This window comes from Hyperolius riggenbachi, chromosome 4, assembly GCF_040937935.1.
Source record: "Hyperolius riggenbachi isolate aHypRig1 chromosome 4, aHypRig1.pri, whole genome shotgun sequence".
Classification (NCBI taxonomy): Eukaryota; Metazoa; Chordata; class Amphibia; order Anura; family Hyperoliidae; genus Hyperolius; species Hyperolius riggenbachi.
In genome coordinates this window covers 47,644,383-47,667,009 of record NC_090649.1, presented here as the reverse complement: position 1 = coordinate 47,667,009, position 22,627 = coordinate 47,644,383, and the positions used below count along the sequence as shown (strand labels likewise).

At 39.5% G+C, this 22,627-nt stretch overlaps 1 protein-coding gene across 1 annotated transcript in view; it reads right to left on the bottom strand.

Annotated features, from left to right (window-relative positions):
• TFAP2B (transcription factor AP-2 beta) overlaps window positions 1-14,658 on the bottom strand; it is a 99,884-nt gene extending 85,226 nt beyond the window's left edge. Inside the window, 4 exon segments of the mRNA XM_068280028.1 lie at window positions 3,828-3,885; window positions 7,103-7,276; window positions 7,278-7,562; window positions 14,453-14,658. Of these exon segments, the coding sequence (XP_068136129.1) occupies window positions 3,828-3,885; window positions 7,103-7,276; window positions 7,278-7,562; window positions 14,453-14,533 (598 nt within the window). The 5' untranslated portion in view covers window positions 14,534-14,658.
• Window positions 14,659-22,627: the final 7,969 nt, after the last annotated feature.

Here is a 22,627-nt window from a genome sequence, read left to right as displayed (position 1 = left end):
CGTCCAAACAGAGTGTGTTGTTCAAATTATGAGTGTGTGCAACCAGAGAGTGCCCTCCAAATTATGAGTGTATCCAACCAGAGTGTGTTGTCCAACTTATGAGTGTGTCTAGCCAGAGAGGGTTCTCTACATTCTAAGTGAGCCCAACCAGAAAGTTTTCCCCAAATTAGCCCAACCAGAAAGTGTTCCCTAAATTATCGGTGTGTCCAACCAGAGAGTTCTTTCCAAATTATGAGTGTATCCAACCAGAGGGTTTTCTATAAATTGTGAGTGTGCCCAACCAGAGAATTGTGTGTCCATCCAGATAGTCTACTCCAACTGATGAGTGTGTCTTCCGAGAGAGTGTTTCCAAATTATGATGAGTGTGTTCAGCCAGAGAGTGTTCTTCAAATGATTAGTGTGTCCAATCAGAGAGTGTTCTCTAAAGTATGAGTGTGTCCAACCAGAGAGTGTTCACCAAATTATGATTGTGTACAACTAGAGAGTACTCTCCAAAATATGTACATCCAACCAAAGAGTGCCCTCCACGGTATGAGTCCTCTCCAAATCTCCATATCATGTCTTATGCTGGGAATACACAATGAGATTTTTCAGCAGATTTAATGTCTGATCAATTTTCCGATCGATTTCCATTCACTTCTATGAGAAATCAGATCGGACATGTCAGAAATTCTCTATCAAGCCGTCTATCTGCCCAAAAATCTCATGGTGTATTCCCAGCATTACTAACCAGAGAGGGTTCTCAACAGTAAGCAACGATAACTAGAGAAATTGCTCCCTGTAATACAAGCACAGAAGCAGAGAAAACACACAAAATAATATTATGCTCACCTAAAAAGAGTGTGATCTGTTTATTAGCGACACCAAACCAGAGCCAGGTCATTAGCACCTGTCCACAAAGAGCTCCCCATAGTATGTGGGCGTACTCTCCATATTTTTGAGCACATGACCAGAGAGTGCTAGCCTTATTACGTGTGCCTAACCAGTGCTGAGAGGGAATATTTCAGCACGGTCTTTTTCTCATCGAAGATGCTATTTTCGGTTTCAAAATATATTTGTGAAAATACATTGCATTTTCACAATATGATCACTGAAAACGAATGCACAAAAGTAACGCGAAAACGCAAATTGTCTTTCTCATAAAGGCTATATTCCCAATAAAGGCTATATTCCCAATAAAGGCTATATTCCCAATGTGCTTGCTAATGCGAAAATAAACAGGAACTAATTTATTTATTTATTTTTTTTTAAAAGGCATATCATACAGTAAGCTAAATATCAGTACGTCTGTGTGGCTGTCTGCGGACATATTTTTTACAATTGTGCTGCTTTTGCGAAAATACGTTTGCGGAATCCACACCCGTTCACAGAATCTGCAAATGTATTTTATCAGAACTTGCAAAGTGATTTTCCAAAAACATTTTTGCTCCAAAATTCTTTGTGTGAAGATTTGTGCAATAAGAATATTGGCATTTTTCGCTCACCACTGCACCTAACATGGAGTACACCTATTATCTAAAACAAACCAGAACATAAACTTCTGTTCCTCTGCAGCTAACCAGCGAGTTCTCTGCACATTATGCGTGTCTGCCCAGTTATCCTAGTGCTGTAGTACCTACTTAAATTAATCAGAATTCCAATAGCAAACTGGAAAGTAATTAGTAGTTATATACCCTTTGTACTATTTCTAGTCAATGCAGAGCATTCTCTCCACTTTATATCTGCTTAACCTGAGAGTGAATGGTAAATTCTAATGATTAAGCGACCAACCAGGAAGGCAGAGTGTTGTCCCATTCCTGACAAAGAACCTTCACTGTAAACATTACAGTTATATTCTATACCCAGCCAGCCAATAAAAAGAGCCATTTAACTCATTTATTTCCTACTTACACCAACCAGCAGAGCTAGTGGAAGTGTCACATGACTCTTACATTCCTTAAAATAAATTCTTAATTAGTATTTATATCAAAACACTTTAATCAACATTACAATTATGATTGTAATATACGGTTTATTTTGTTAGTGTTAGCTGTTACACATGAGGTGTGTAATTTGGAATATAATTATTACACCTGCTGTTTTTCTTTTTTTAATAGGTTATACCACAGAGGCTTATTTAAGTTATAATTATTTCACCATTCTGTTTTACAATAGCATTTATAGCAAGGTTGTGTAACCCAGATTTATATTATTAAACCAGCTGTGTTGTTTTCTTTCCTTTACATTTTAACCTTGTTTTATACTGCAGGTTACCTGTTGCAGCCTATAGTTATATAACTTTTTTTTTGAATATAAATATATATATATGCTTTTTTTCTTGAAATGCAATTAATTTGGATAGGACATTATTAGTGGTGGAGGTAGAAATAGTTTTAACAGAAGAAGTAAAAGTAATAATAATAATAATAATGTGTTGTTATTATTTTGGCCAGTACAGTAAATAACTGATTATTAATATTGTGGTTTTTTTTTCACATAAGGCTGTGTATTCTTGAAATAGCTAATAGATGAAGGATAACATATTTACATATTTCAAATCTAGTCTCCCCCCCCCCTCCCCACCCCAAGATATTAACAGTAAGCGTGGCCTTTTCATTTTTGGATGTTGTTTAGACACCTGTCATATTAATACCTGACAATTGGACAAGCACTGAAAGCATACACGTTAATCTAAAACAACTCTCGACCCCCCCCCCCCCCCACACACACACACACACACACACACTGGTAGTTAGTTGGAGTTTGTGACCTGTCATATTACCTTTGTTATTCCAATCAGAAAAAAAAATTTGGTTGCTGTGGGAAACCCCTTCATGTTCTCTACAGCTCAACCTTTCTCAATACTACTGCTTTCATTTCCAGATTTACTTGAATTGGACTCTATGAGCTGCCTGGATTTTTTTTTGTATTATAATTAACCTTGCAATAATATTTTTCTATTTTTTTCAAGAGAAACATTGTAAAACAATGACACTAAATAATACAATTGTATATTGGTTGATTTAATCAAAGTGCAATAAATATTTTTTGCATGTACCTTATTTTTCAAGCACCCCACCACCACCCCTACACACACACACACACACCAGGACGTTTTTAATTAGTTCAATTTTTAAATAATGACATCTATTCAAGGACCAAAAAATAAATAATGAATACAAGTCATAAAATGACCAATAAATAATAAATAACTGCTATGACAAATGCCTCTTAATCTATTGTAGTGGTTAAATCTCAAGTATTACTGCCACAACTAATAATAATAATTATAATAACTAGCTTAACATAATAATAATAATAATAATAATAATAATAATAATAATAATAATAATAATAATAATAATAATAATAATATACTGATAGAATATCAGCCTTCCAGGTTATTGCCTGCAAGTATAATTTTTGTTCACTCCAAATATTTCAATCATAGAAAAAAAAAATACCAGCTCTCCCACAATCTGTACAAAAACAAAAACATATAACACTTTAGTCTAGATTAAAAAAACAAAACAAAAAACATTATAGCATTACAGAAGAATAGGCACTCTTAAATGTCATCATACCTATGACATTAAATGATGTGTGAAATTCTAAAACACACTGTTAATTTAATTTCGTTTTTGGGTTTTTTTATTTTTTTTTTGTTTTGTTTGTTTTTTTACACTCAGCAAAGTATTACACTAAGTGTGGTTATTTTATCAGTGCTAACTTTTGGTATTCTCAGCTACAGACATAACTGGTAAGATCTATGGAAGAGTGTGCAGTAAAGATGGCATCACTTTTGATGGGTGGGGGAGGGGGAGGATGTTTGTCACCTTGGCACGTACCTTTCTTGATAACTGACTGGTCCAGCAGATTCATGGCGTTATTAGCATCTTCCACTGACTGTGAATATAAACCAAGAGAGATTAACAGCGGGAAGAGGCAGAATATTAAAACACAGCATCTATAAATCATGCGCTGCAGCCATTTCCATTTATATTAACCGGCAGGACAGTGTATATTATGCAACCCATATGGACACAGAAGTGGAAAATGAAATATATTTTCCTGAGGATCGTAAAATATGAGCGTTGAAGTGGCTGTCTGAGGCAGTCATTTTCCTATCTTGTTAAACATTGAATTATACACGGGATTCTGTCCCGGGCCCAGCCAGGGCTTTCTGCCGCGGCGCTCCGAGAGCCTCTCCCCCCTTCTGCATAATTTCGCAGCCGGGGCGCCGGTCTTAAATAAATCTACATTTAAATAAGACTTTCCTAGACACTGTAAGCAAATGAAAGGCGTTCACTTAACGCTGTCATTCATTTTCTGATTCGATTTCGTGTCTGGTAATAGCAAATTGTTGTCTATTGATATATGTGAGTTTATATATTAAGAGAGAAAAAGAGAGGACCGTGAGAGGTAAATTATTTATATATATATATATATATATATATATATATATATATATATATATATATATATATATATATATATATAATTACTGATTACTGTGGTCTAGTGACTACATCTTAGTAATTACTATCAAAAGTACCGATCATTAAGACTTGCTAGAACAACGAAAATCACAAGAGCAGCAACGCCAACTGCCATTGTAACGAATATGTATATATATATATACACGGGGCATACCTGTACATGTGGGTGCTTTAAAAAAAATCTTAATGATGAGCTATCTATCGATCTGTCTATCTATCTATCTATCTGTCTATCTGTCTATCTATCTATCTATCTATCTATCTATCTATCTATCTATCTATCTATCTATCTATCTTTCTATATTATTTTGCACTGCCTTGTGGTAATTTATATTTTGTTAAATGAAAAGGAGAAGTAATATGACTATAAGTAGTAGCACAAGTCCTAATTAATTATTGTAAGAGAAGTTATTATTAATAATAATAATATTTAATAGTGGTTATTTTGTATCAGCTATCAATATAGGCAGCCAAGTCACCGCGTATAGTGACATAGATCACGAACAACTTTCATAACGAGAGCAGAACTGATGTTGTAAACATGCTTTCCATATATCTTTCTCCCAGTCCCTTCCTTTGCCTGGATTCATTTGCTAGCCAGACGTTCTGTGGCTTTTGCGTTCGAATCAAAGCACATTCATCAATATATAATTTTCTCGATTATTAGGGTTATCGATTGCAGGGGAAAAGAGGGGCATACTGTTAATGAACCATTTCTAAATAATAATTTCAGCGTTTATCCGTGTGTCTGAGTGGTAGTGCTGGTCTTTAGTCCCGGTTTAGTAGGGATTATGATTGGGGGGGGGGGGGGGGGGGGGGGGGGGAGGGGGTGTTGGTAGTGAGGTCAGTATAAAATTGGTCCATGGTGACATTAGCTTTGGGATTGCCCTGCGGCGGTTGGAGGGTTAATAGATCTCCTTCCTGTGGGCTGATTCCCCCCCCCCCCCCCCCATTCCTCCTGAAGTCGGGGCTTCTCCTGCCTATAGACGGGTGACAGGGGCACCTAGTAACGTGGGCACCAGGTAGCAGACAGGCCCCGTGCTCCTCCTGCACTATCTCACATTGTGGTAGTTAATGAGTGGGGTCCTGTCTGATTTCCTATCTAATTACGGCGGCCTGCTGGGTTTTTGTTCAGGATCTGTACCCAGCATGTTGGCACTTAATAGTCACTGAGAGGATCGTAAAGATTTAATTAGGGTTGCATGCAGGAATAAGGAACAAACAACTGGGACTTTTAATTACTACCTTCCTTCACTTTAAAAAGCACGCAGGAGCCTTTTAGTTGGCACAGTGAGAGAGGTGTGTACGTGTGTGTGCCAGTCGCCCACCGATCTGTGCCAGGCAAGGGGGTGGCGGGGTTCATCCTCTGGCTGCTGCCCACCAATGATTATTGTTACAAAATTGCCTCAGTGTAGCTAATACTCGGGTCACACGCCGGAAACGCGTCTGAGCTTGTAGAGCAGAGAACGTCTGAAATGTAACAAATGTAACAAATCTAATCGGGTGGCAACTGCCAAACTTGTTATGCGCAACTAAACGCTCGCAATGCGTGAGAGGTTTGCGCATTGCTACCCAGGCTTTTCACATTTACTATTCAGAAGGGGAAAATCGTGTTATTAATGGACCTCAAAACACTCATTTTGAATTATTTAATTAATTTGATTAAGTTGCTGTCGTTTTTTTTCTTCTTCCAGTATTCTTAATCTACGAAATTTGGCGTTAGTTTAAATTGTTTCAGATTATTATTATTATTATTATTATTATTATTACTACGCCGTCTTAGTAATAATGCACAGGTTTGTTATGATTTCGTTTTTCAAATGCCAATCTGCAGAAGAGCTTGAGCCGTTCATTATAAACAGATAATAATGTAATTGTTTCAATATGCCCAGCACTTCACTACACATCAAATAAGCACAGTAGCATACATATATTAGTTAGCCATTATTTAATGCTATCGCTATCATGTCAATGAAACGTATGGAATATATAGATGGATAGAATTATGACAGGAAAGAAATAACTAATAAAATAAAAACATGTATAGAATCATAGTTCTTTTTTTTATTTTTATTTTTTTACTTATTTTCTGTAGCAGAAGGTTTATATTGGCGTGCATCCTTGACAAATCAGGCAAGAATGTATTGTATATAAAGTATATCTATCAATTCGTTCGTACCTAAAATTGAAAAATTCTGTTATATTTGTATTTAGTTAAGTTTTGTGAATTGATATGTATCAAAAAACAACATTTTGGAAATCAATATCTATATCTATCTATCTATCTATCTATCTATCTATCTATCTATCTATCTATCTATCGATCATCTATATATAATTCTACATAGAAGTCCCACATTAAAAGAGAAGATATATTTGTAAGTGTACATTTACCCAGTGTATAAAACGCTTATAAAGTATTAATCTGAGTTTTGAACACTTACTGTAAGCACAGTTTAATAGGACATGTAAATTCTGCAATTTAATAGCCCTGAAACAATATAAGATTCATTCATAGCACGAAATAGTAAAGACCACAATATAAACAAAAAACGAATGAGTAGCATTATTACATAGTAACACAAGAGTCTGCAGAGAATGATCATGCAGGAAGAGGAGCGTACCTGGACGTCATCCATGCCAGGGTGGCCGATGCCATGCAGGGAGAGGCTGTCCCCCATGCCGGAGTCCAGGCCATGGTGGGCGGAGTGGAGCAGGACATCTGGCCGCCTGACTGAGTGGTAGTCCCGCCGGGGGTCCAGTCCAGAGAGCTGGGGCAGAGAGGCTCGCGGCTGGGGGTAACAGAGATCCAGTGTCGGAGCTGACATCCTGCCTCTGGCGCTGCCCCCAGGGGTGCTGCTGCGGCTGGTGCAGGGGGTTCAGGGAGTAGGGGTCGTTGACGTGGGAGTAGGGGTCCTGGCTCTGGTGGTAGGGCAGCGGCTGGTAGGGCGGTGGGAAATAGGGGGGCTGGAAGTCCGAGGAGGGCGTGTGTGACAGCGGAGGGGCGCTGGAGTACGGTCCCTGCGACACTGAGCCCAACTGCGACAGCCTGGAGCTGTGACTGGGGACACCATCGTGGCGGTCCTAAAACACAAAACCAACACCACTGTCATTTCACATCCTAACAGCCCCCCTGTCCCCTTCCATCAAAACCTAAAGTATAAGTCCTCACCCATCCCAGGTGTCTACTTCCTGGTCCATTTCACCAAAACCAATGTTCCTGAACTCCAGCACCATAGCCCATTCCAGAAGTCCCAAATCCTAGTTCTATGGCGGCTTCACTCAATCCCCAAATCCTAAAATTCGTCCCATTTTACCAGTGCCAAATTCTAACCTCTGTCTCATTTCTCCTATCTCAAATGTCTTCCCACATTCCACTTAACCCATCCCAAATTCTCCAACCTATGTCCCATTTCTGCAGTCCTCATTTTAGACCTATGTCCCATTTCTGCAGTCCCCATTTTAGACCTATGTCCCATTTCTGCAGTCCCCATTTTAGACCTATGTCCCATTTCTGTAGCCCCTATTTCTAATCTATGTCCCATTTCTGCAGTCCCAACTCCTAATTTCATGCAATCTTATCCCCCAATTTCTCACACCATCAGGAAGTCTATATTTCCATTTTACACCCTATTCTGTCACGTCGCCGTCATTATAAATCCCGTGTTCAAATAAATTAAAAACAAATTCAAAGCAACATCCTCCACCCTCTATAACAATGTCATAAACCACTTACATTTGTAAATTAGCCATTCAAGAAAAAAAATTCAAAGAAACATAAAAAAAAACACAAAATCCTATTTGGCTACTGCTAATAAATACAAATCGCATTTAAAGTCACCCTCCCCTCCTGGCTGTGTAAAATCTAATTTCCCCTCCTGATGCAGTCACTACACACAGTGACTTCTATGTGGGGGACAGGATATTGCTCAAAAGCCATAAAACCATTCAACTCACAAAGTCCCCAAATCACAAATATCCCTGTGCCAAAAAATAAAATAAAAAAAAGCAAAAATAAAACAAAACAAAAAGAAACCCTTCCACTCTGCAACAACGAGGCAAAATCAGTATCATGCAAATAAATAAATAAAATACTGCTGAAATAAATAAATAAATAAACAATGTAAAAAATGAGGAAAGAGGGAGAATATTATAAAAAAAAATAAACTTAAAAAAAAGGGAATAAATAGAGATCTGCATCTCGTTGGAGGAGGCTGGGCTGCCTTAACCAGAAGTGGAAGTTGAAAAAATAGAAAAAAAATGTATGGAAAAAAAAAGAAAAAAAAAAAAAGAAACAGTCTAAATTGCCAAAAGCAAAATGTGTGGAGCCCTTTCCCCCCCTCCTCCGCAGCTGAGTACCGTCCGCTCCCCTCGCAGCATAGAGAATCCAGCTGCAGTGTTCAATTATTGCCCTAAATTGCTAAGCCAAGGGCGTTATAGGGAAATCTCAGAATGGAAATATATATATATATATCCCCAGCACTCACCATCGCTGAATAGGTGTGAACTAACATCTGGACGACGTTCAGTGCCCCGCAACAGTCAAATCAAATAATTAAAAAAAAAATATACTGGAGCAAAAAAGTGAGGAACAAAAAAAAAAAAACGAGCAAAAAATCAGCTTTGAGAGAGTTCCAAGACCATCCATCAAATAATGCCCCCCGAAAAGTGAGGCGGTGTGTATTGTCCCTGCAGCCTGTGTGTGAGGGGATCCTCTGAGCTGCAGCTATAATCCTTCTCCACCCAAGGCTAGAGGGAGAATGCCTGCGCGACCCTGCCCGACTCTGCTCTACACCCCCTCAGCATCATTGATATTCATGACTATTATTACTCCCGGAGTCCTCCGCACAGGCAGAGCGTGCAGGCAGCCAGCAGCCCCTACCCCAGTGTAACGTGACGTTTATTCAATGGAGAATTACTAGATGCGAGCAGACGGGGGGGGGGGGGGGGGGGGGGGGTGGCCACAGAACAAGTCTACAGCTTGACAACAAAAAAACTTCTGCTACAGAACGGTGTCAATTAAGTTTAAGTCAAGTGTACTAAACACACATAACAAACACACACAGGCAGATACACAGAAAACACGCACATAGACACACACTACACAACACACACTGACACACACACACACACACACACACACACACACACACTGACACACACCACACAGACACACACACACTACACACACACACACACACACACACACACACACACACACACACACACACACACGTAGACAATACAACACACACATAGACTCAAACACACATAATTACCACACACACAACACACACACACAGGCCCCACAGACACACACTACACAACACACACATACATACAGACACACACTGGCGCCAAACACACACACACCACAGACACACATGCACTACACAGACCACACACAACACACATATGTGGACAATACAGCACACACATATGGACTTAAACACACATACCACACACACAACACACACACACAAACTTAATCACACAGAGAAGCACAATGACAGACACCCCACACATTCACACAACCTGTACACATTCTCTCTCTCTCTCTTACACACACACACACACACACAACACACACACACTCACACACACACACACACACACACACACACACACACACACACACACACACACACACACACACACACACACACACACACACACACACACACACACACACACTGTACACACACACACACACACACACACACACACACACACACACACACACACACACACACACACACACAGTCTTATTCACTTACACAAACACACACACACATACACACACACACACACACACACAATTATATTTATTTATTTATATATTTATTTATATATACAACCACTCACTCACTTACACAGTATATGTAACCACTTATTCACACACTCACCTGAACATACACATCTACACAAGCACACATACTGGCACACACACTAGCAGCACAGAGGATTAACAGATCACTAATCTGAACCTAGAGGCTAGTTAAAAAAAAAACATATTTCCTCCTCTTTCACTTAATGATACCCTGCTAACAGCCTTCGGTGATTACCGCCTTTAAACAAATAAACAAAAGCTCTTTTCCCCCTCTTTTCGCTCACAGGAGCAGTGCTTGGCAGCAGCAATGCCGCAGAGAGGATGCGCTCATACCGCAGAGGGGGCGCAACTGTCACGCAGGGCGCAACTGTCAGGGCGCAACTGTCACGCAGGGCGCAACTCTACAGCACAGGGACACAATACCACAACTTTTCTCTTTTATATTTTACAGATGGAATGTCTAGTTTCTCGGACAGCCACAGGCGATGTGAGGAGCCTTTTGATGTTCTACAAACTAGCCAAACCAGAAAGGCCGTCATTATCTGCTTGTTTCTTCTCAGTACACACAGCACATTGACACACACTGACACTATCGCACACACTGACACACTATCACACACACTGACACCCTCACCGATACACTATCACACACACTGACACACTATCATACACACTGACACACTATCATACACACTGACACACTATCATACACACTGACACACTATCTCACACACACTGATACACTATCTCACACACACTGAGACACTATCATACACACTGACACACTATCATACACACTGACACACTATCATACACACTGACACACTATCATACACACTGACACACTATCTCACACACACTGACACACTATCTCACACACACTGACACACTATCATACACACTGACACACTATCATACACACTGACACACTATCTCACACACACACTGACACACTCACAGATACACACAGGGGAACAATTAATTTACACGCATTTTGCACGGCAGTAGATTCCAAAGAAGTGGCCGCACTGGCCGGGCGTCGCCGTTGTTTGTCACTTTAGTCACAGAGCAGCATTCTGCAGTCCTGAAGACTGTCAGTGACTGTCTACACAGCATTTATTAGCCCAAAAACTCTTCTGAGTCACTGTGGGATACATGACGGTAGTCACTCCCACAATATTCTACTCTATGTGCATGATGTCTGTGTCTGTGTGTGCATGTAACACGGGCTGTACATTGTAAGTGATGATAGAGAAAGAGCCTGTAGTGAGGAGTAAGGAAGGGATAACTAGAAAACAGGGGTGTGTGTGTGTGTGGGGGGGGGGGGGGGGGGGGGGTGTAACCAGTAGAGGTAAATGTGGAAAGAGATAGTGAGAGGGGAGAGAGTGTGTGTGTGTGTGTGTGTGTGTGTGTGGGGGGGTGGGGGGGGGGGATAACCAGTAGAGAGAAATGTGGAGAGAGAGAGCGAATGAGAGGAGAGAGAGAGAGAGAGAGAGAGCTGTGTATACATGTACACAAGATGTGGTAGAAGACTGAGAGACTCAGGAGTAGATAGCTAGACAGAGAAGAGTAATACTGTCCAATTAGGGTAAAACCAGTATTAAAAAAAAAACATACGGGTCAAGACTAGAATAGAGAGAGGGAAACCAAAAGAGGGAAATATAGATACATGATAGATAGGTAAGAGTTAGGAGATACATAAACCTAAAATAGATAGATAGATGATAGATAGATAGATAGATAGATAGATAGATAGATAGATAGATAGATAGATAGATAGATAGAGACCGCTGGGCGCAAGGCTGAGGCTGAAGAAGGCTGCATTGGCCGTAACTAATGCAGCATATGCCGGATTGTGCCGGGCGTTCCGCTGCTAATTAGCGTGACCGGCGCTATTGAGAGCGGCCTCAGCCCCCTCTTTATCTGGGAACTGGCCGCCTGCAGCGATGGGGGGCTCCTGGACCCCTCCAAATGCTAATTCCCACAGCACAGCTCCTCTTAGTCCTGCACAACTTATCATCCCCGTGTCTCAATCTGACCATTACTGAAGAGATGCTTATTATCGCCCCCCAAATCTCACCTCCAACTTCCGACCCCCCCCCCCCCCCCCCATGTCATTTCCTGAGCTGCTGTCCTCTTATCGGGAGGCCTCTAAACATTAACCAAGAGCCCCGGCTGTGCAAGAGGGACTCTCTCTCACACCCACCCCCTCTGCACAGGAGCCCCCTAAATAGTCCATGCGACCCTCAAACTAACATCCACCTCCACCTCCACTCAGTCATCATTATTATTATCACACTCCAAACACACATCCCAGCTCCACCAGGAACAGAAATCAGTCCTAAACTTCCTCCAGGCCAAAATCTCAGCCCACTACTCCCCACAGTGCAATGTACATAACAAAATCACACAACCACTATATCAGTGACAGCAACAGCAGCCATCGTCCCGCTATTATTATTACCGGGAAAAAAGTACATCTATATATATATATATATATATATATATATATATATATATATATATATATATATATATATTATATATATATATATATATATACACATACACATACATATACATACATATATATACATATACATATATATACATACATACATATATATATATATATATATATATATATATATATATATATATATATATATATATATATATATATATATATATATATATATATATATATATATATATATATATATATATATATAGTTTATCCTATTCCTAACTATTTATGCTATTAGTATTATTACTAGTGTTTTAAGGAAATCTGTACTTTCTAATTTTTAAAATAAATAACATTACTAAACATATAAAGTTCGCCTCCTCCTCCTTACAAAGAAAAAAAAGACATTTCTTGTAATATATATATATATATCCAGTGAAAGAAAGAAATTCGATGCACAAAACAGAAGTCTAAAAACCATCTTCATCGAGTGTAATGTTAATAATAAAAAATAGAAATATTCTATTTCCCCATCAACTCTAATTAATAATAATAAATTCGTTAGGAAGGTCTGTAAGTTGCCCCAAATGGCGGCGAGGCAGCGTTGGAAGGGTGAGGATGCTGCCAGTATGGAGGAGGCTAGACAACGCACAGGTTGTATAGAGGGAGGTGTAGACGGAATAGGTTATATAGAGGAGGGTATAGAAGGTACAGAAGGTATAGAATATAGAGGTTGTATAGAGGAGGGTACATACAGAAGGTATGAGTTGAAGGGAAAAAGTTAGATAATATATAGGTTGCATGGAGGGTAGTATAGAAGCAGGGATGAGTTGTAGGGAGAAAGGTATAGAATATATAGGTTGCATGGAGGGTAGTATAGAAGAAATGAGCTGTAGGGAGAAAGGTATAGAATATATAGGTTGCATGGAGGGTAGTATAGAAGAAATGAGCTGTAGGGAGAAAGATATAGAATATATAGGTTGCATGGAGGGTAGTATAGAAGGTATGAACTGTAGGGAGGAAGTAATAATGTATAGGTTGATTAGCAGAGGGTACATACAGAAGGTATGAGTTGTAGGGAGAAAGGTATAGAATATATAGGCTACATGGAGAGTGGTATAGAAGGTATGAACTGAAGGGAGGAAGGTATAAAATGTATAGGTTGTATAGAGGAGGGTATAGAATGTATTAATTGTAGGGAGTAAGATATAGAATGTATAGATTATTTAGAGGCATGAGATGTAGGGAGAAAGTTATAGTATGTATAGGTTATATAGAGTACAGGGTACAGAAGCTATGAATTATAGGGAGGAAAGTATAGAAGGTACAGGTTGTATAGAGAGTATAGAAGGTATAGAGGGTTGGTTGTAGTAAGTTATAGAACGTATAGGTTGTATTAGTACAGGGTACAGAAGCTATAAATTATAGGGAGGAAAGTATAGAAGGTATAGGTTGTATAGAGAGTGTATAGAAGGCATAGAGGGTTGGATGGAGTAAGTTATAGAATGTATGGTTTGTACAGAAGGTGTGGGAAGTGTAGGAGTTATGGGTAGTACAGAAGTTATGATGAGTGAGTGGTATAGAAGGTGTGTGCTGTGCTGTATGGAGGGGGGTATAAAAGCTGTCTATAGGGGTGCCCGCTATGGGCATGCAGGTGGAATGCTGCTGCTGTGTTACCTCGTAGATGTCTTCATATTTGACATTATCCACTAGTTTCCAGAGCATGATGGCAGCCTGTTCAGAGGGAGATGAGAGCATTCATGTGAACAGCAGCAGCTGCGTGTCTTCTCACTGATCATCCACATACAGCGAATGGCAAGTGTGGGGGGAACACGCACACAATCCACCACAGTTCCCACTTCCCAGAGCAGCAACCTCCTTACTGGGGCTGTGAACAAAAGGCAGAGCTAGCAGGACACCTACACCCCCCCCCTACCACCCCCACCCCCCATCCATCACATCATGCATTCATGTCTGTCTGATGTACACCAACTGCACTGCCACTGCTGTGCTGGACCGGATCACTGCGTGTGTGGGCACAGGGCACCGACCTGTCTGTGTGTGTGTGGGGGGAGGAGGGGCTGGGGGTGCAGGTGCCACAGGTCCCAGGCTACAGCCATTGCCTGAAAACTTAGCAAGGGGGCTGCAGAGAAGTGTGAGTGTACTTCTGAATGTAGGTCAGTTACACTGTGTGCATATACGTATCAAAATATCTATCATCTATCTATCTATCTATCTATCTATCTATCTATCTATCTATCTATCTATCTATCTATCTATCTATCTATCTATCTATCTGTCTGTCTGTCTGTCTGTCTGTCTGTCTGTCTGTCTGTCTGTCTATCTATCTATCTATCTATCTAATCTATCTATCTAATCTATCTGTCTGTCTGTCTATCCATCCATCCATTCTTCTATCTACAGTTTGTCTCTCCCTCCATCTTTCATCTATATATCGACACACCTATCTATCTATCTATCTATCTATCTATCTATCTATCTATCTATCTATCTATCTATCTATCTATCTATCTACCTACCTATCTTTCTATTTATCTATCCATTCATCCATCCATCTATCATTTTTCTCTCTACAGTATCTCTCTCTCACATCCATCCATCCATCCATCCATCCATCCATCCATCCACAGTATCTATCTATCTATCTATCTATCTATCTATCTATCTATCTATCTATCTATCTATCTATCTATCTATCTATCTATCTATCTATCTATCTATCTATCTATCTATCTGATAGATAGTCTGCCTAAAATGATTTGCCAACACTATAAGGGATGTGTATGTTTATTTGTAATAAATGCATGCTCACTTTTATATATTGGAATGGTTATCACCACAGATGGATGGATAGATAGATAGATAGATAGATAGATAATATTCTGCATAAATAAATTTGCTACTACACTAGGCATGTATGTTTAGTTATATGTGTATCTATAATGAATGCATGGTCATTTTCTTTATTAGATTAGTTATCACCAGTGTGTGTATATTAGCAGATGGATAAATAGATAGCTGGATAGACAGATAGCTGATTGATTGATTGATTGATTGATTGATAGGACAGATAGATACATATTAAAATGTACACATCTATTAAGTGATGCAGGTAACTACAGGATATGTTATTTGTAGGTCTCTGTCTGGTCTGCTCTCTGTGTACACATACTTAGCAGAAAGGTGATTGATGATGGGTTACTGAAAAATCAAACGATGGAACAAATAGTGTATAGTATAGACACAAATACACCTCAGCAGTTATACCATGAGAACAGTTACTGCTGCACCTTTATGTCTGCATGTCTACTAAAGTGTTACCTTGCCATGAAGTCAGCGGGAGAGTTAGATAGACAGATAGATAGATAGATAGATAGAGTTAGTTAGATAGAAAGATAGATAGAAGATAGATAGATAGATAGATAGAAGATAGATAGATAGAGTTAGATAGATAGAAGATAGATAGATAGATAGATAGATAGAGTTAGATAGATAGATAGATAGAAGATAGATAGATAGATAGATAGATAGAAGATAGATAGATAGATAGATAGAGAGATAGATAGAAGATAGATAGATAGAAGATAGAGAGATAGAGAGAGAGAGAGAGAGAGAAAAGAGAGAGAGATATTGAGAAAGATTGATAGATTGGGAGAATGAGGAAGCAAAAGAGGGGCAGAAACAGATACAAAAATTAAGATTTGAGGGACTCTCTCTCTCGAATAGTGGGCATAAGCTACGCATAGCGGTACTTCGCTACACGTAAATTCGTAAGCGTAGTTTTGAAACTTCCCCTACAAACTATGATGCGTAGATGCGAACTACAATGCGTAAATCCGCACTGGCGTAGTTTCTGCTCATCCCTGATTCAGATAGATGTGGCCCCAGTCAAGATGGCATTTTTTGTCCACTGCTGATGGTCACCTGGCATTTTCTAATATGATTTAGTGGGGGCTAGCCTCCACCAGGCCCCTAGACTCTCTTCACGCCCTAGACAACTGCCTAGGTTTGCCTTGAGGATGATCCGGCTGTGATACTAGAACGTAGCAGCCTATGTAGGGGTGTATGGCCAGCATCAGGGAGGGTGGAGGAAGCGTGGATGGAAACAGTATGCCAATAACACCAGCATTCTTATCTCTGCAGAGACAGGTTGATTTGATGAAGGTAGCGCTCTGCAATCATTTGTATAGCAGTTCTGATTTGTTTACCATCTCCTCGTACGTGATTGGATGTTTGGATGGAACACTAGCTCCCTTTATCCCTGCGCCCTTCTCACCCACCCATCATCCTCTGCAGCCTGCTCCTGAGGGCAACCAGTGATCACTATCCCCCTAGCTGGTTCTATAGCCCTGGCATGCCTGTCAATCCCTGCACAGCACTGCCACACCATGCCCACATCTGCGCTCCATCATGGGAATCCCAAATTAGTATGGGGGGGGGGGGAGGGGTAGGTGGGGCTGGATGCCAAAATATATTTACCAACCAAAAAAGGAAGAAACATCACTAGAAACCAGAAGTGATGAATGGAAACGTTGATATTCTTTTGAAAAACAAAAGTTTGCTTTCTTAAAACAGAAAGAATTTGGGATAAGTCAGGTTGGAGTGAGCTTGAGATGTCTCCCAGTGCATCACTGCTGAATATATGCAAATTAACCATTCTACCCTTAGAAGCTAAACACACCTCCAGAACCGCTGGAATGCAATAATGTGTCAGCTTGGTAATTTGCACTGGGAGACATCTCAAGCTCACTCCAACCTGAATTATCGCAAATTCTTTCTGTTTTAAGAAAGCAAACTTTTGTCTTTCTTAGTATTTTAGTAAGGGGGCTTTTAGGACCATTGTAGCTCCTTACACACCCCAATGAGTTCTGGTTCACCATGAGTCTGTACCTCTTGATATACTTTCTACCTTTGTTTTTATTTTTATTTTATTTTTTGCAAAATTAAGGAAAAAGAATTAAACTTTCGTGAGAAAGTGCTTTCCAAAAACATTTTGGGACATAATCACTTGTTTAATGTTTGTTTTTTCATGTACAAGAATAGATTAATTTGCTATTATTATTATTATTTAAGATTTACATAGCGCCGATATCTTCCGCAGGGCTGAATAGAGTGCATAGTCACGTCTCTAAAGTTCCATACACAGGCTCAACAGCGGTCTTTTATGCAGCACAACTTTTGTTGTGAAACAAGTTGAAACACTTAAAAAAAGTATTTTGCTATTGTTCAAAGAGCTGATAAGACGCATAAGAAGTCACTGCAACTGTTGGATTGACTTCTTATCAGTCTTATCAGTACTGTGAACAATAGCAAAATACTTTTTTTAGGTGTTTCAACCTGTTTCACAACAAAAGTTGTGAAAGGCTAAGCATAAAAGACAAGACTGCTGTTGAGCCTGTTTATGGTGCTTGTCCCTCAGAGGAGCTCGCAATATTCAAGAACAAAAATAGTGTTTTCGTGGAAACTAGCATTTTGTTTGCTTCTTTCTGATATTCATATTCATTGACCGTATCATGAATATACAATGTATTTTTTTAAATATATTTTTTATATATTTTTAAAATCCAAAATAGCATTTTCGATGTACGAATATGTCTTTGACGAATATTCACAAGCTACAGTAAATGAGTGGTACTGTTGGGTTTTCCTTTTCAAGAGTTTAGAACTTCACTAGGGTGTTAGGTAGCAGTTTTTGACTTAAGCAGGGACGTAACAATAGACCCTGCAAGGGATACAGCCGCAGGGGGGCCCAGAAGCCACAGGGGGTCCATCCGAGAGACTGACAACTAAGGGCAAGGAGAGAAAAAACTTTCTGCACTCTGCATAATTGGTGCACAAGCAAAGAGAAAAAAATCGGCACAGGTGCATGAAGCAATACGTGCTGCCTCTGAAGAAGCAGGTTATCCTGCGAAACGGCTGTTAGGCTGATTTTCATTGCATGTATGTTTTGAAGGTGTTGGGAGGATAAATTAAAGGTGACGTTTTCATGCATCTTGGTGCCCAGAAGCTCTTTTTTCCTTTTTCACTCTGCATAATTGTTCTAATGACTGCATCTGCTCAGCCACTGATAAGGAATCATACGTAGTTTTGCAGACAAAGATTTGTAGATTTGTTCTGGCGGGAGGGGGCCCCATCCAAAGATTTGCAGGAGGGCCCAGTTCACACCAAGAACGTTTCTGAGCGGTTTTAAAATTGTTAGCACATCGCAAGTGGCTAATGTAATTCAATGGGATGGATCACACCAGAGCGATGTGATTTTTTTTCCCAATCGCGGATCCTGCAGCATTTTTGAAGCAATTAAGCCTCAACGTTAGGTATAGGAAAAGAGGAAAATCGCTCTAAAAAAACGCTATAACAGAGTGATTTTCCTAATTTTTTTCAAAAAAGCTGATCTGTTCCACTCAAAGTGTAGAAGAAGTAGAAAATCGCTAAACAAAAACGCTCCAAAAATCACTAGGCATGAATAGAAAGTTGCTAGGCACATGTCTGGAATCGCTTTTAAAAAATTGCTTCAAAAAATGTTAAGCGCATGAGTTTACGCTTGCGATTTTTGGTGTGCACTTGCCCTAAGGCTGCATTCACATTGTGTGTGTTTCCTGCCTAGGAAAATTCATTTGATCTCAAAACCCCTGTTAATTAATGAGCTCATTCGAAAGTAAAATGTATTTTTCACATGCAGAAAAAAAAAGTGAATGCAGCGCAGCATCCTGTGGGATTTTTATTCTGTCACGGTTTTCCACATACAAAAAAACACACACGTTGTGCAGAAAACCTATGCGGAAAAAAACACAAAGAGCAGGTGACAGACAAGTGTGAATCCCGCCTTGGAATTCTTCCACTCTGCATCTGTTGCAATATGATTGCATTGCAATGATGAGCTGCAGTAAAGCATACTTTTATGTACTGTAGGGCGTCGCATGGAATGCAAATTTTCCCCTTCATTGTATTGGGATTCTTTTTTTTCATGATGCGCAAAGCAATGTGAAGGGCGGGGAACACACTAAGCAGAAATGCTAGCGTTGCGGAAAACGCAGTGAGAACGCACATGAGGCAAGTCGATGGGCCGCATGTAAAAACGCATGTACTTGCGTTTTGCAATGTGCGTTTTTAAAAACGCTGATTTTGTTGCATGTTTTTCAAAAATGCATCCAAAATGCACATAATGAAAGTCAATGGTTATGCAGAGGTATTGCGTTTTGGTGCGCTTTGCATGCATTTTTATATGCTTTTTTTTAGTTTGAAGATGTTTGAAGATGTATTTCCGCTTCCGATTGACTTCCTAGTGATTTACACAAAACGCATATCAAAAACGCATTAAAACGCATGCAAAACGCAAGAAAAATGCATGTGCAGGGGGAAAAAACGCAAAGCGAAAACACACAGAAAACACATGGAAAATGTATTAAAAATGCTACGTTCCTGCACTGCCAAGTGTGCCCCCAGCCTCAGAAAAATATATTCAAAATCCTCTCCTTTTTCTATAATAATGCCAGTATGTCTTGTCCTCTTCATACATTCATTCTTTCACTCTGGACAGATCAGTCTTATTTCAAGCACTTTTTTGCATTTTTTGTACACGCAATCAACAACAAAATTTCCTTAAATTGTGCATTAAGAGATTTGTTTAAAAATAAAACTTAAAATTTTCACAAAAACATAAATAAATGAATGCACAGATCCTTAGCAACATCCTGCTGCCTACTCATCACCCTTCTTTCTCTCTCTGAGGGCCCTTTCACACCAGAGGGATTTTTTCGGCGTTTTTAACGCCACGGCCGAAGTTGGCGTTTTGCTAGGTAAAAGAAAGTCCATAGACTTTCATTTTACCTTTCACATCTAACTCTGCGTTTTGGAGCGTTGCGTTTCAACGCTCCCAGGAGCTTTTTCAGGGCTGTTAACAGCCGAAGTTGGCTGTTGGCGTTTCAATGATAGTCAATGGAAAACGCCAACTTCAGCGTTTTCAAAGCCTTTTCAAAGCGTTTTACAGCTATCTTGTTCACTTATTTTTATAGAAGAAGAAAAAAAGGACGTTTTCATATGGGCTGTAAAACTCTTTCAAAAGGCTTTGAAAACGCTTTGAAAACGCTATGTATTGGCGTTAAGCAAAAGGCTGACTTTCAGCCTTTTCTACCGCAGCCTCTAGTGTGAAAGAGCCCTGAAGCCCCACCTCCCTATTAGAGACTGACATCCATGATAGGCTACTACTGGTCTGTACCTAGGCGTGGGTTTAGCAGACAAAGCAATCACTCTACCCTCCTGTCCCTAAATGTGATTGAAGGGGAGGGTTTCTTATGGACTGGGGAGAGAGCAGGCAGCTGTCATTTTCTGAGGAAAAGATGACAAGCAAAGAACTGGTGTAGCAAGGAAATATTTTATTTTTTCCTGCAAAATCTATAATGTTTTTACAATATGTTTCTAAACCTATAACTCATTTAAAGTAATGTTCTGCAAAATGCATATAAAAGCTGAGTCTGAACACAGTTTTCACATGTTTCGTAAAATCTACAATGTTTATACAACACTTTTTATATACAACTCAATTAAAATAATGTTCTGTTACATGCATATAAAATCAATGTGTAACAAATCGTGCTTGTGTTCAGTCTGTCTGATTGGGGTGAAATCACATTGATCCCTACACATTAACAGATTTATTTATTTTTTTGTCTGTAACTTCGAGGCTCCTGCAGCAAAACCTTCTTCAGCGATGACTTTGCAAGAGAAATTTAGGCAGAAACAAGTCCTGTGGCCATAGACTTATTATTATTATTGTGCAGCTAGCTGCAGAGCAAAGAGCTAGTCTCTCTGCTATTGTAAATCCACAATACACGCCTCCAGCTATGCTGGTTGACAGATACCATAAATTTACCCTCAGGGGCAAATTCATTAAAGGGAACTCTTCAAAGTACTAGGTATCCTAATGCTGGATACACACCATGCGTTTCCGCGTTCGTTGCGTCCATCGATACGCATCGATTCGATTATTTCCGACATGTCCGATTCACGTTTTGATGGATCGTTAGGTCGATTTGCCAAACTTTACATGGCAATCAACCTAAAATTCATCGAAATGCGTTCGGAAATGCTCGGAAATAATCGAATCGACGTGTATCGACGGACGCATTCGACGCGGAAACGCATGGTGTGTATTCAGCATAAAACACACTGCCCCTATATATTTGTATCATACTACCCCTCCTCTTGTCCCCCCCCCCCCATTCCCTTTAGATTGTAAGCTCGCAAGGGCAGGGCTCTCTCCCCCTTTTGTGTCTTGAAGATTATTATACATTTTGTTTATCATGTTACTTTTATCACTGTCATCATTACCAATTCTGTATTCTGTATCCTTTTTTGTATTTTGTCACTAATTATGTATCTTGTATATTAGTGTACACCATTGTCTGTATTATGTACCCCATGTTTGTTTCTTACTTTGTACAGCGCCACGGAATATGTTGGCGCATTATAAATCAATAATAATAATAAAAAGTGGCACTGTACTTAGGTTAAAAATAGAATAAAAATGTAATTTTGGTCATTTATACACAATTTTTTTTTCTTTGAAAAAGATCAGCTGAGCTTCAGAAGTTTCAATCATATTCTTTAACCAACTACCCACTCTCTCCATTAGAATAAACCAGGAGATAAATAAACTATTTGTATATTTTTCTTTTATTAACTGTTTAAAAAAAACACAAAAGTTTGCTTTCCTAAAACAGAAAGAATTTGCGATAATTCAGGTTGGAGTGAGCTCTGAGATGTTACCCTTAGAAGCTAAACACACCTCCAGAACCGCTGGAATGCAATGATGTGTCAGTTTGTTAATTTGTA